The sequence below is a fragment of the Zootoca vivipara genome, chromosome 2 (genome assembly GCF_963506605.1).
Source record: "Zootoca vivipara chromosome 2, rZooViv1.1, whole genome shotgun sequence".
Classification (NCBI taxonomy): Eukaryota; Metazoa; Chordata; class Lepidosauria; order Squamata; family Lacertidae; genus Zootoca; species Zootoca vivipara.
The window spans coordinates 54,885,929-54,901,326 of record NC_083277.1 but is presented as its reverse complement, the minus strand read 5'-3'; the positions used below and the strand labels follow the sequence as shown (position 1 = coordinate 54,901,326).

General features: G+C 46.2%; 1 protein-coding gene across 2 annotated transcripts in view; it reads right to left on the bottom strand.

Annotated features, from left to right (window-relative positions):
• Positions 1-3,499: 3,499 nt before the first annotated feature.
• The window catches only part of SLC38A3 (solute carrier family 38 member 3), a 76,135-nt gene continuing 64,236 nt past the window's right edge, over positions 3,500-15,398 (bottom strand). For both annotated transcript variants that reach the window (XM_035106000.2, XM_035106001.2), the window contains exons 14-16: positions 14,254-14,398; positions 12,644-12,747; positions 3,500-11,618 (exon numbers count right to left, since the gene is read on the bottom strand). In XM_035106000.2, the coding sequence (XP_034961891.1) occupies positions 11,514-11,618; positions 12,644-12,747; positions 14,254-14,398 (354 nt within the window). In that variant the 3' untranslated portion in view covers positions 3,500-11,513. The remainder of the gene's footprint in view (positions 11,619-12,643; positions 12,748-14,253; positions 14,399-15,398) is intronic.

The following is a 15,398-nucleotide window of genomic DNA, read 5'->3' as shown; positions in this document are numbered from 1 at the left end:
AATTTTGTTCCCCTCTCTTCCCCTCCTCCCAGAAAAGAAGACTAACGTGTCAAATTCTGGCCACCTGTCATGGATGTTTTAGCTGAGATTCCTAGATGACCCTGAGTCCCTTTCCAACTCTACCATTTTATGATTCTATGAAATTTTCCCATAAGTTCATTTGATATTATATAAAGGGGTACCATATTTCAACAAGACTGTCCTTATTGGCTACATCATTCAGGTCGCATACTCTCTTAGTTACTTTCTCAGATAAAACAATTGCCCAAGTGTTCTGTTTCCCTTGTGTGATGGGCAGATAAAGCTGCTGCTCCTTGGAAATGAAAGACTCTCCAGGTGTGTACCTGTGCCAGGTTGTGGGGCTGAGGAGAAAAAATGTAACTAGAAGTGACCCTAAGAGTAGACAACAGAGAGACAAGAAAGGACTCTGCTTGGAACACTACAAGAGTTGATAATATGCTCGGTACATCAATGATAGTTTAAGGCTCAGTAAGTTTGACTGAAGAATAATAAGGAAAGAAGGAGTAATAACTGATAATTTGGGGAGGGTGGAGCGAATAGGAGGAGGAGGGAAGAGGAACAGGGGGAGAAAACAGAGATGTGGGGAAAGGGAGGAATTGTGGTGAGGAAGGATTAGGAGAAAGCTTATTTCCTCCCCGCTGGCACAGGTTGGTTGTTTCTTGCCACACCAGCTCTCTGTGTTCGCAGAGCAGCTGCTGCATCTCTCTGTGGTTTTGATGGTTCGACTTCCTCTAGTTAGCAGGGTCAGTCCAGGCCAGCTCTGCGAGAGATGCTCTGTTCCTCAGCAAGATACAAGGGGCTCTCTGTGACTGTGAAGCTGGCTTTTACAGAGGGAAAAACTGTTTAGTTTTTTAATATATTTTTTTTCATTGCATTCTTTCCTCTGGAGCAGAAGATGCCTTACCCTGGAAAAAGTAAATGAAAAAAATTAATAGATAACAAAATTGAAAGGATTGATGAGCACCAGTTGTACTGATTCAGACTTAAAGCTCTAGATTTTGAATTGGGTGTGATGGGTAGACACAGCTGTTTGGAACTGTTAGGACAGAAGGCAGAGAGTCCCAGCAGTAGGTGCAGCTAGAGCCAGTGAGAGCCAGAGATAATGAATGCTAGTTTTGCCCCCATCCTCCTCCTCCTTGGATCACTTTGGACTGCACGTCTGATTGACCGTGTTCAGTTTTTAGGTTTGTGGTATGTGTGTTTTACATAAAATAGCTTTCAGAAATGTGATTCCCCATCTGCAAAGGTACGGTCAGTTCTAGGCCTCACATTCTGCTTTCTGCATGAGCAGAACCTTCTTCAACTCAGGCAGCCTTCCTAGAGGTACACAAGCTAGGTAGGAAGCCAACACTTCCTAGGACTCAGCAAGCCAGTCAGTGGAATAAAGATGGACAGCTAGGATCTCCAAGCAGTGAGAGAGAAGAGCTCACCAAGGCAATATTTGCAGCCCCTAAAAATTTGGTTGTCTGCCCAATAAATTTAACGTTAAAAAAAACGGAACAGCTTTTCTTATAAAATGTTTTAAAACTAGGTATCAATGAAATTGGTTTTATTAAAAAAATATTTATATACCACCAGCTCATATAAAATATTAAGGTGGGGTACAGCAATGTATAAGTACGGCACAGCACAACACAGCTTACAAACAGTACAAAATAATCATGAATATGACTGGCAGTGACTAGGCATGAAAGTTTAAACAGCTACATAGGCCTGCTGCTATAAATAGGTCTTTAGGAGATGTCTGAAACTAAGCAGTGAGGATGCCTGCCAAATTTATGTTGGAAGAGTGTTGCACAGTGTGGAACTGGTGGCATTAAATCCCCGGCTTCTGGTTGAGGCCAGACTTCTGAAACACAGGAGACACCTTGCAGCACACATGATCTCTGAGACTGAGGCTGGAACATAAAGGCTCAGGTAGCTCCTAAGACAACTTGGACCCAAGTTGTTCAGGGCTATGTATGCCAACACAAGTTCCTTGAACATGGACCAAGCAGCATGTGAGCAGGTGTCACATGATGTCGACCATCTGCCCCCATCAGCAGTCCAGCCACTGCGTGGGAACATAGATGTTTAATTGCTTTCCTTTTTAAAAAGGAAAATCTGAAATATTTAAGGGGGGGGCTGGGAATCCCCCCACAGGGTAAGCTTGCTTGCTTGCCTTTCCATTCTTGGCTGATAATGGAATCTGAAGTAACAATTCCCCCCCCCCCCCTTGCTGCTGCCCTACCTGCAAAGTGGGCCTCTGGATGTTTGTAACTGCTGTGGCTTTCCCAATCCATTCACCCAACTTTGGGGAGTTGCTTTCTGTTTCCTCGCCAGCAGATGGCAGATTTCCTCTTGGCTAAAGCCGAGTGCTTAATATGAAATAGGGCACTGGTGCCACCTACAGGCCAGTTTCAAACCCATTATTATAAGCCTGCTTTTAGAGAGAGATTTCCAAAGAGATGCCAGGTTTTCAAAAAGAAGCCAGGGTCTCGTTTTCTGAGCTTGCTGGCTTGTCTGCACATCTAGTCCGGAGGGAAAATCCGGCAACAACCTCTGCCCCTCCAGATGTTCTTAGACTCCCATCAGACCCACATCCTCTGGAGGGCCACAGGCACCCCCCCTCCAATTAAAGACTTTCACTAATTCTTGATTCTTTACATGTAGTGAGCCAATGATTTATTGTTTCTATAGCTCTGGCCTTTGCCAAAATGTGCGAAGACTACATTTCTCAGCATGTTGATTTAGGGCGGTATCCAACTGAATACCGTAATAGTGTGACCAGAATGACTTCGGCTTGTGCAATGGGGGTTTCCCCATAGCCTGTCCTTAAAAGGGCTCTGAAGGGTTGGGAGAACCCACAGCACAGATTTAGCAGGGGAGGCACATGGTGGAGGTCCAGTTGTTCTGCTCATGCATGGATTTACTTGGCTCTACTTTGAACACAACCCTAAGATAACAACGCCTGGGTACAGACACTTCCCCTAGCTAAACATAGTTCACAGAAACAGTGATACCAAGATACCAATTGTTTAGAGACGTGGGATGTTAAGTACTTTTTGATTATTATTATTTTAGTTTCTCGAATCAACCTAACTTTCTGACTTTTTTATTGAGGTGCAATGCAACTTTGTTTGAACATAAATTAACTGAAGTGCACGCTCTGTGGCAGAGAGAGAAAAGCTTGCTAGAAATTTTATTACAGGGATCCAGTAATGGAAGTTTTGGCAGCAATCTTAAGTAGAGTTACCAAGAAGTGAGCCTTGTTCAACACCGGGAGCCTTACTTCAGAGAAAAGAAGGTCATGATCAGGGTGTGCATTGTGCTCAGTTTAAGCTTTGGAGTTGCCTACTTTCATTTGGCCAATTTCAGCCTGGCTTGCAAATCTTGGATTTTCAGTCTTAAACACACACACACACACACACACACGTGTGTGTGTGTGTGTGTGTGTGTGTGTGTGAGAGAGAGAGAGAGAGAGAGAGAGAGAGAGAGAGAGAGAGAGAGAGAGAGAGATCGACACAGTGCTCGGTGAAGTTTCACATTTTCTTTATTGTTATTTTAAAAAGATTTGTTTCTTTTCCAAATATAGATCTAATTTCAGCATATAATTTAAAACTGACCCCTAGTACATGTTACAGAAATAGGAACTCCTCCAGATAAGACTCCTCCCTTCTTTCCAGAGATTGACTTGGGACACGACAACAAACAGGACGGAATTTCGGACAGAGCAGGATTCACACGCATATGCCCCTCCCCACCCCCACCCTGAATCCCTTGGGGAAAGTGGAAGGGTCCTACATGAAGGGGTGGAAAACCCAAAGTAATAAAACTTCCTTCTCCAGAATTCCTTCCTATGATACATCCAGCTGAGTTCCCTTACAAAAGTTTGGAGGAGACATGGACACCTGACCTGCCTTGAGCTAGACAGCACAGCCTGCCTGTAGTTTGGAAACAGGAAGGGCAGACAGTTGTCACCCGCTAGGGTGCCCACATGGAAAAGAACAGGAAAGAGGAGAAGCTTGCTCCAAGCGGGTCCTGAGATGATGCACAATTGCTTTCCATCAACACCATGGCCCCTTGGGCATTTATTTGTTCAACTTCTATGTCCCCACCACCCCACTCGGATCCAATTATCATCAGGCCAGGCACCCCAAACAACCAAGACGGCATCTGGGTGCAGCAAGTGGGTGATACAGCTCTCTAGCCTGCAGCCTACGTTACAGAAAATAAATAAATATTAAAAGGGTTGTTAACCTGCTCTGAGCCTAAGGGGTAGAAGAGAACCAGGAAGGTACTATTTTAGGTTGTCCCTGACAAGCCACGCCGTTGCTGTGCTGATTTCCCCTTCTTTCCTGCCTTCTGTGTTTCATGCTTGGAGCCTGGGTTGTGAGCCACGGACCTTCCTCTCACACATCCCTGCTTCTTGGGGCCCAACTACACATTACTTTAGCTACACAGCTGCGTGTTTAAATGCAGGTGTATCGGTGTGTTTCTTAATGCAAATTGTCAGTTTTGGGGACAAGTTCCTGGTCAGGATCCTAGTAATGTGGATTAGGAAGCCTTCTCACCCACTTACCCCACTCTCCTTGTGGTCCTGATCCGTGTCAAAGCTCCTGTGTTTCAATTTGCATTGAGGCGTGGGGAAAGCTCCCATTTGCTTCAGCAGCTTTTTAATTGTGCAAATTACACATGCAACCCAGATTAAAATCACAGGGGGGAGATGGTTCAAGCTGGGTATTTGTTCAAAAACAAGCAACACCTTTGCATTGAAAGGCATGGCCATGTAGCAGTTTAGCCCTTAAGAGGCCAGAGACTGTGACCCCAAAGGCAGTACAACTCTGGGGTGACTGCCGGCATGAAGAGCTCACAGCCTGCACAAGCCCATGAGATCTCTTGCGATTGCTCTCTCACTCACTGCAAGCACCTCTGGTGGTTGTATGCTGTGGTCTGTGAGCCATGCGGTTTCTGCGGCGAATGTGTGTTTTGGGTTTGGCTGGGCTCGGTCGCCCAGTAGGCATCAGTGCAATGCAGCTGAGTTTTGGATCACGTCCTTGGTTGAGATTAACTTGTTGAAATAAGCTGGAAGGTCTCAAATGACCTCCTACATGCTAGAACCAGTGAGATCATTTTTAGGTACCCCAAGCCAAACTTTTATTGGCAAATGTGTTCTCCTCTTTCCATTTCTCTTCCAGCTGAACACCAGGCTGCAGAAACAGCCCGATTACCCTGAATTTCACAGATGGCAGTAGGTTTCCCCCATAGCTCAGGCAGGTCCTCTTGTATCCAGTCCCTCATTGCTGAGGACATAAAATATATACACTATACAGAGTTACTGAGCGCAACAACAAATACATTAAAAAAGATCTACTCTTATATACAGTATTTATAAAAAGCAAATTGACCAGCCACCATCCCAGTACAAAAATACGTGTCTCTTATTTATGCCCATTATATTTATTAAACCCTAGAAATAATTACTTGTGGACTTTAAAATTATTTTTGTAACACCAGTGCTGCAAAAATATTCATCTTGGTTTTGCTTCCTAGCCCTGTACTCCCACTCCCCACCCCATCTAAGTGCTGAAATTCATAAGGTGCATTTTATTAGTGAAGGAAAAAGAATAATCTTTCCTTATGGCTTTTGGCAAGAGGGGATATCGAGTAGAGAAGACAGCAGATACAACAATGGGGAAGGATTGCAAAAAGATTATTGGAGGCTAGCTCATCTTGTGCAAATGAATAGAGGGAATGATTATCTTCACACTCTTTTGCAGCCCAGATTCCCAAAGCCATTTACTTGAAAGTAAGTCATTCATTTAAAGGAAATTTACCTCAATAACAATGGTTTAGGATCACAGATTACATCAATTGGCTCCCCCCCCCCAAAAAAATAACACTGCATCAATGCAGAATGTTATGTTGTGTTTGCTATTTTCTAAATGGGAGTGGTTCTATGCAACTGCCATAAAGTTCAATGGAACTTGCCTAGGGATGGGTTCAATGGAGACTGGACAGCATCCAGTGGATATTAGTGTTGTGCAAAAGCAGTTCATTTCTACCACTAGTACCAGCAGTCACTCAGTGGCAGAGGTGTGACTTCCTTTGCTACATTCCTCAGACTATTTAAATGTGTTCCTTCCTGCACAATTCATGTAAAAGAATGTGTACTAGGTGCTATTGGGGGCGGGGATCAAGAGTAAAACTACAGCAGCTTTTTAAGGTGCAAATTATTGGAAGCAGCAACAATTGCAAACAACGGCAGGGGGCAGAGTAGCTTCATGGTGTTGTGCCTGTTACATGCCCAGCACCCTGAACGAATGTCAGGTGGTGGCAGTAGCTTACATACTGCTTCAAGATGTATCTCATAAACTGGCCAAATGCTACATTTAAAAAAACATTGTTATAAACAGCTGTACCACCCTGCAATCCAGTTGTACAAACAGCAGGTATGCTGCATTCACAGAAGAGCTGTTTTGCACACCAAATTTCACTGCACAGGGAAAATGAGAGGCCCTGCTGCTTTTCCTTTCCTGCGCAGAACCTACACGGGATGCTGCTGTGCATGGGCAACAGTGCCATGTGAATGGGCAGAGCAAAGCCACCCATCTGTGAATGCAGAAGTGAGTACCATAGGGATGGTAAGAGCAGGGATCCAGCGTGAGATTTTATTTCCAGAAATATATGCTGGTTCACCGTATCAGCTCACCTGATGACTCTGCTTCTTATCAGACGTACGATGGATAGGAGGGAGAGTCACCTGGCCAGGATGCTGAATAGCTGGAAGGCCAGGCTCCACCTGTACCTATTTAATAGTTATAGCACTTGTGTAATCAAAGTTGTTAGTGAGTATTGAATTCATACCTATTAAAAGAGCACATGCATTCTGAAAATGTACTCAAGATGGCTCTTAGAATGCCTTTTTTTGCTCCAATATGGAGTCATTTTGTTGTTACACAATAGCTTCTGAAATACTGAAAGTACCAGCATTTGGTGCTGGCTGCATGACATACTGAAGAGTTTACAGGGGTACAACCATACCTCGGTTTGAGAACGCTCTGGTTTGAGTACTTTCGGTTCAAGTACTCTGCGGACCCGGAAGTGTTTACTTTCGGGTTCCGCGGCGCGTGCATGCACAGAAGCGATCTGTGCGGTTCACGCATGCACAGAAGCGCTCTATCGGCGCTTCATGCACGCGCGGAAATGGCACTCAGTTTAAGTACTTTTCGGGGAGCGAATGGCTCCCCGGAACCAATTGAGTACTTCAACTGAGGTACCACTGTATTACCTCCAAGTCCAGAAATACGCTTATGTTATTCATAGGGGAAAGTGCACTTTAAGTATCCAAATGTTTTTGTTGTGGTGTGCCAGTCACAGGGTCCTAAGGAAGATGCTTGTTCATTTTACTTACTCAGCACCCGCCCCCTTTTACAAAGAAAAAGCTGTTTCGCTTTCCTGCACAACTCAGTGGATCCACTTTCATCAGATGAATGCTGAAAGGTCTGGGAAAGGTTCCTCGATATTACCGGGGGAAGCGGGGAAATTTTTACAAGTGTCATCAGCTTCCCACTGCATAATAACAATTGGGAAAGGTCAATTGGAAATAAATTATGATATAAATGGAAAGAAAATATGTTATTCAGTGCTGGTGGGGACACCAAAGTTCCTCAGAAGCTTCTTGGGCTTCTTCTGTGAAAACTACTGCCCTAGTACAACCAAAGGGTCTTGCTATTAAACAACTAGACCCATGATTCTGTGCTTCTCAAGAAAGAACCAATTACATATTTCAGATTTCATTCCCTAGTGGGAGGGCTGCACACCAGATATTAATTAAATGGGAAGAAATGCTCCATTGAATTCTCCTACCCTTGGAAGACTTCAAGCTATAGGAGCATGAGAGCAGTTCAGAGATGCTGAATTTTACCAGCTCCATGGTATGAGCTCAGCTCCATGAAGTCCTACCATAGCTGCCAAGTTTTCCCTTTTCTCGCGAGGAAGCCTATTCAGCATAAGGGAATTTCCCTTAAAAAAAGGTAGAACTTGGCAGCTATGAGTCCTACATGCTACCGTTTGACTTGTGTCACTCATTCCACACACAACCTCCTCTTCAGGTCTCCATGAACTCCATGCCCCAAATTACACATGAATCTTATATTTCAGGGGTGGGGAACCAATGTTCCTTGTTGGACTCCAGCTCCCATCAGCCCTGGCAGTCAGAATGGCCAACAGTCAGGGATTATGGGAGTTGTAGTTCAGCCACTTCTGAAGGGCCCCGTATTCATCACCCCGGTCCAAGTACTCCTTTATTTCCTAAGCTATTGCCCAGCAGCCAAACCTTCACAGCAAAGAAGTCTCCTGTGTTCCAGGGGGGGAAGATGTGGTTTTCAACTTTTCAACCTGCCACCATAGTTTACAGCACATTTCTAAGCATGTCCTAATGAATTCAATGGGGCTTACTCCCAGGTAAGTGAGGGTTAGGATTACAGCCCAAGCCTTTAACAGGGGCTTGATACTAAACAATGAGCAACTCATACTTCCAGGCTTTGAAAAGCTTTCTGCTAATTTTCGTAATTTGAGCCGCTGCCAAAGCCATAGAAATGCAGAGGTGGGTTGAAAAGTCTCCCACCCTACATGAAATGCAGACCTACAAGTGTTACTCACTAGAAGACCGAACCAGGGGGTCAGATACAGGGATTTGCTTTTGCTTAGATGCAATGCTCCCAGTTCCAGAGCTTTCCAACTTAGACCTAGAGCTGTTATTTCCAACCTGGTCATTTCTCACAGGTGACCATCAGCAAAGTCAATAAGACACCCATTCTCCCTTGGTGGTAAAGAGCACTGCAGCTGGTGCAGCTTGAAGATCACTGCTCTGACTCCATCAACCCGACATTTCCCCCTACACATGGGTGGCAGCTGAAGGCCCCTGTCTGTGACTGAATGACTGAGCCTGTGCTTGGCATACAGAAAGAACCAAGTTCAACCCCCCTGGCCAAGTGCAACCCTTCCAATCTCTAGTTAAAAGGACCAGGTGACAGGAAATATTTCTGCTGAAGACCCTGGAGGGCAGGCAGAGCAAAAGAGGGACAAGGAACATGTGATCTTCCTGATGCTGTAGGGCTACAACTCCCACCAAACTTGACCATTGGGCATGCTGGCTGGGGCTGATGGAGTCCAACAACCCAAGGAGAGCCACTGGCTTGCATCTGGGGAGTAAGTAGGCTTCACTAGGCTAGAAGGACTTGGTATAAGGCAGCTCCCTATGGGAAAAATGACTATCCCGTTGGCAACTACTGGACTCTTTTGAGTTTCCCTTCTCAGGCAGCCTTCTCAGGTGGCCTTCTGCTGCTTTTGATATGTTCTCAGCGGCTTTTTTCCTCCTTTTTCTTCTCCTGAGCTTGTGAGGCCCAGGCTGACTACAGTAGGATGAGGTATGAAAGATTTCAGAGCATTTCAAACAAGTGCATATTTGGGTGGCCATCTCTGATTTAGGAAGAAGCCATGGTGAATATTTTCTCCTAGATATATATAAAACATGACAACAACGACAAGATCAGAGAGTAAAGATGAGGAAGGTCCATTTGTTCCTCCCGATCTGCTATTACACAAGGCCTCATCTCCTAGTTCAGGGGGAACACTGAATGCCTATCTGATCGTACATAAATTACGCTGAAGGAAAAGCAGGGACTCAATGGAGGGCAAATCCTTGCCAATTCGGGAAAGCAGCTATATAAATACAATTCCATTGGAATCTCATGCCTGCTACAAATTGGAGGAAAAGCAACATCAGTATGTACAAAACAAATGAATGCAAATTCTCCTAGCCTACCGTAATTAGCAGCAATCAAGTCCTAGTGACCAGTTAGGCTGGCGGACCAACTTGGTGGCAGGGCTACACTTCCCAACATGTTCAAGCAACTGCTGGCAGATAGGAAGAGAGGCCACTGTGATGTGTTAGTGGGGGGGGGGGAACCAGTCTCTAGGATGGACAGATCTGGCCACAGATCCATTTCCATTTCCTCAGGCGGTGCACCCTTTCAGGACACAGGAGCCTCAGAGAGGCCTCAATGCTGCACAATCTTAAAAGACATTGGGTGGGATTCACTTAGCGAGCCCCATCTGCAGAAGTCCTGTGCAAGGACTTCTACTTGTGCAATCGGGATTCGCCCCCCTGAAACTGGCTGGAGGGGAGGTTCGGGAGAAACTCTGGAACGGCACGTGCGGGGAGGAGAGAGGGGATCATTTCGTCCCGCAAGCCAAAAGTATTTGAGCAGGCGGAACGTTTATCATCACACAACATTGAATTCCACCCAATGTGATGACTTCTTGCCGTTACCTAATGGAATGAGGACACAGAAACAGGGATTTGATATCGCTGACAGAGGCTTGCCTCCCATCCCACCTTCAGCTTTATATGAAGGAGGAAGAGCTCTGTTGCTCACAGCTAACCGGTTGCCCAAAATGCCAGCCCTCTCTGCTTCACCTCCCTAAGCGAAGCTCAGGCACGCGCTAAGGGAAGCCAGAGTAAACCTGCACCCCACCCCAACCGACAGTTCAGAAAGGCCGACATCTCCAAATCGCTTCCCACACGCCACCCAGCCAGTTCCAAGACCTGTGGCCGCCTTAGCGATGGCGATGAGGTCATACTTGTTTGCATGTGTTTTGTGTGGAACAGATAGCTGCACAAAGATGGGAGAGAGCAAGGCCCCTGTGGCCTCTGCCCTGAGCACCCCCTTGCCCTGAGAGAGGAGCGTTGATCATGAGGCTCATCGTAAGGCTCACACCCTAGCAGAGGGAACAGGACCACGCCTGAGGGAAGAACTCCCACTCCCCCCACTAAGGAACAAGGGCTCAGGAAGCAACTTCTGAGAGGGACAAAAGCCCTGTGGGTGGTGGGGGCTATGGCTATTACGACTTTAAAAACCAAACAGAAACATTCTGCCCCTCTCTCCCTGTCTGAAAGCATTTACTTCCAATTTGTAGCCCCAGTATTGTAATTCTGTAGGAAGGCCTGGCCCCAGTTCCCTTGTCAGTGGTGAACTCAGGCCAACGCTCTACTCTCAGGCTCTTTAGCCACAGTCCCCTCCCCCAATTTCCTCCTGTTCCTGCCCTTGACTCTCCAGTTGCCTCAGGCTGGGCTAGACATACTGGACATATAAGGACAGAAATCCCACAGCAACCCTCCCACCCCTCTGATTGGCCTATTTCCCTCATTTCATTTGCCTGTTCCTCAGGCGCCGTTGGTCTGGCCCATCCCAGACAGTGAGATCAAAACAAATGCTCAAAAAGTTTAGGAACCGGTTTCCGGCTTGGTCTAGCCAGCAGCAGCCCCCCTGGCTCAATGGGGTCAACGTGTAGGAACTGAGTAACGGAACAGCGCCCCCTTGGCTCGGAGTGGAGCTGTGGACTAAATTACGGCACAGTACTAGCAGAGGTAGGGGAGCAGGAAATGTATCAAAGCTGGCCGAGTCTCCCAAGGCGTCGATCCACAGTTGTGAGGGTCCGGGCCTTGTCTAGTGACTGCCTCCGCTCTTCCCGCCACCTGATGCCCAGTCGATGATGATGAAGCTGAGACTCATGATCATGAAGAGCACACCAAGGCATGCAAAGAGGGCTGCCTGTAGGGGGAGAATAGGAGAGTCACTTACAGAAAAGGAAAGGGGCTTTTTGGCCCAGCCCTGCTCCTCTAACCTCCCCATCACCTAGATCAAGGACAGGCAGCTTGTAACTCACAGGCCAGATTTGGCTCTCAAAGGAATTTTAAGTGGTTCCTGGCAATCCTGCCCATTTTTGGATCAGTAAAAGCACAGGTGGACTTCCTGGTCATGAAAGAAAGTGATCTCCTGAAGCCGCACGAGAGAATATATATCCAATAATGTTTCGCTTCTTACCTGGGTTTTATCTATGAAGTTGCCAGGCATGCCAAGAGCATGCGCTTCCACACTATGAGACCTTGGCTGCTACATAGCACTAGCTTTACTTAAAGAGGATGTCTTGTGCAGCCAAAATTGCCCCTTGCTTCCAGGCCGCTGCCTGTAGGACAGAGTGATCCTTGCAGGTTTTGGTCTTCCCTCATCTACAACAAGTTATAACCTTCACAACCTTGTACATCACTCTGATAATGGTTACGGTAACAAAAACTTTGCTTTCCAAAACTACAGTTATGGATCTCTTCCCAGGTGAGAAAGCCTTATGGTCATACAAAATAGCCATAATTATCTTTCTCCTGTTAAGAGGTAAGAGGGAACCTGATGAAGGTATATCTACAAGGACGGCCCAACTGCTTTTCTGTGCTCCTGACTTTACAATCTACGGACTCGAGGCTACTATGGTCAGAACTAGGATGGTATCTGATTGTCTCTGAACCCCTGACTTTCATTCCTGATTGATGAAAAGATTATTGGCGTCATGGGCAATGAGCAGCTCCCCAGATGAGAAGCATCCCCACAACTGCCTTCATTGAGAGGACAGTTCAAGAACAGCAGTGCCTGACAGGGCGATGTCCTTATGTGGACAGTCTAAGATAGAGGAGGGCCCATTGGGCAGGAGGCCCAGACCTCACACAACCAGCAGCACATCCCACTCCTTTATAGGCACCCCCCAAAGGTCTCTAGGCCAAGCTGGGTTCCTAAACAGTACGTACCAGGATCTTGGGAGGGGATTTCGTGGGCTCCTTGTCCTTGGGCATGATCCGAATGTAGAATATTGCTGGGAAGATGAATATCAGGCAGGGGGCCGATGTGGCACCTGGAAGAGACCAGCAGAGAAGAAATTCTAGTGACACACACACACACACACACACAAAACCTCCAGAAAGGGAGAACACTAAGCTACCCACCCACCCTTCACCACTTGTTTTTCCTAGGAGAAAGCAAAACAAGTTGTGCTGACAGGGCCCCTGGCCTTGCCCCACATCCCTAGCAGAGGCCAGACAAGCTATTGATTTCCTGCCTTAGGAATGGTGTTTTCTTTCTCTCCTCAAACAGTGGCTGGGGAGCTGGGAACGGAAAAAATAATAAAGTCCTTTGAAATCACACAGCAAACAAACAGGTTGCTGGTGGTAGCTTTGATCCTTGGGGAAAAACGGGGCCTTCAGGTAACAGAATGGGAGACCGGAGCTGTGGAGCTGCATCCATGTTCTCAAGGGAGCAGAGGAATTATTCTCCCCCAAGTACTCTCCATCATCATCCTGACCCAAGAGTTTATTTCATCGCTGTGAAGACTGGATTGCTTTTCCAGCATCAGAGCTGTATCAGAGGGTGATTATTGTGTAAAAACGGCCCTTCTGTGGAGTACTACCTGTAAACCAATATACCCACAACAAATACACAGCATACATTTAAAGCCCATGGCTTGCCCCAAAGAATGCTGGGAAATGTAGCATGTAGCTCGGCAAGGGTAAATTACAATTCCCAGGATTCTCTGGGGGAAGCCATGTGGGTGCGCTTTAAATGCTGTGTACACAGTCTAAGTCAGAATGCAACTCCGTTTTACAGGGAAGTAAAAATTACGATACTGGAATCGGTTATGAACAAGTCACTGGACTGCTTTTTCTACATGAAGGATTTTATGTTTCCCTCATGTACTCTGAAGCTTAGCCACAGTGGAGACAGGAAGAAAAGCTGAAAGAGCTCTCTGCTTTCCTCCGGTGCATGCATTGGACCAAAGAGCCAGCTCATCTGTCCTCCTCTTCGTGGCCCAAAGTATATCATGGGAATACCATGACCTAATAGCAAGTAGGATAATTTAAAGACAGACAAAAGTGGGCTTCTATTTAGCTGTACAGTATTAGTGTCCAAGGGCAATACATGCAGTGTTTGCATCCAGCTTTTTAAACTTCCCTAATCTCTCTTTGTTAAAGGCTACCAGAACGCAGGAACCACAAGGAAAAAAGTGATCTGCTCAGAACACAAGACACATATCTTCTATCCAACTATTTCCCCTAAACCTTCCAAAATTTATATTATTGCATTATTACAACAGGCATATTTGCATGGTGCACCCAAATACACACACACACACACACACACACACACACACACACACACACACCAGTCTATATAAATCTGTGCTGGTAAATATTTGGAAGGAATCGTGGTAAATGAAACCTAAAGAATCTGGGAAGGATCATGCATGATTTCTCCAAAAACTTGCTGGGTCACTAAGTGGGGAAGGTGCAGATAGAGTGCGGCAATGGCAAACAAAAGGGTGTTGAGGCCAGGAAAGAAGAGAACCCTTGAAGGCGGGACTCACCAATCACTCCAAAGATGCCCAGGATGGAAGGAGCAAAAATGACAAGCAAGTTGATAGAGGTCAGCAGTATGATAGCAATTATGGTGTGCCGAATCCAGCTGAATTCCTTGTCTTGAAACAGCATCTGCTGAATTGCCCGGCGTACCTGGAGAGTGGAGGGAGGTATGGTCAGACTCCACTCTTAAGGAATAATTCACAATTCTTAACCGCACAAGAACTTAGGCCTACATTGACACCATATTCCCCATTTGTCACCTCGCTCCACTGGGTAAACAAGATCTCTTCTGATTTTGGACTCCAATGCCTATTTGTGACCTGCATTTTGGTGGACTCTGGTTGCTTCTATCCATATCCCAGCCAATTCAATCTACTACCCAACCAACCACCAACAGACAATTCTTGTCTTAAATGGAAGCTAGCAGTAGTGGCCAATTTGATGGGGTGATGCCATCCTTCCACCATCGGTATTGCTGCAGCTTACCTAGCTTGTGCTAGGGCAGGGAGGACGTCAGCGCTGTGTGGATGTACCAGGAGAACCAGCAGATTGGCCCCAGTAGTGCATCCACAGAGCCCATGCCTCACCGCTGGAGTGCCCCAACCCCTCCAGGAAAGCTGCAGCAACACTGATGTTTGGTGGTGGTGGTGGTGGTGCTCTAGAGTTAAAATATTTTTATCCCAGCAGTGTGGTTGCTGCTGGAAACTTGTTCTGCAGAGCCCGCTCTTTTGAGTTTAGCTTGTTGTGTTAAGCAGCGAACAGGTAGGCGGAGCTGAAACCTCCCATTTTCAGATGTTTACTTTTGTGGTTAAATTTGGACCAAGTCACATAGGCCCGGCTTCATACAAAGGGCTAAATGTGCAGAATGGTGCCTAAGTTTTCTGGATCCCTAGCAACAAACATGTCACTGCAGTAAGGTATAAACTGATACTTGGGTTCCACCCCCAGCAATCATGAGACACCACAGCAATAATTAAGGCTCTTTTTCCTCTCCCTTGGTCTTCTACAGATGCTTAGATATTGCTTACTGCCCTTTCTAACTATGCAATGATCCTATGATTCTGGCTTTCAGCCACAGCCGGCATTGTACATTTCTGATCTCTGGTTCAGTTACCAATTACAGGCAAGGATGGGAAGGCAGTCTAAAAAG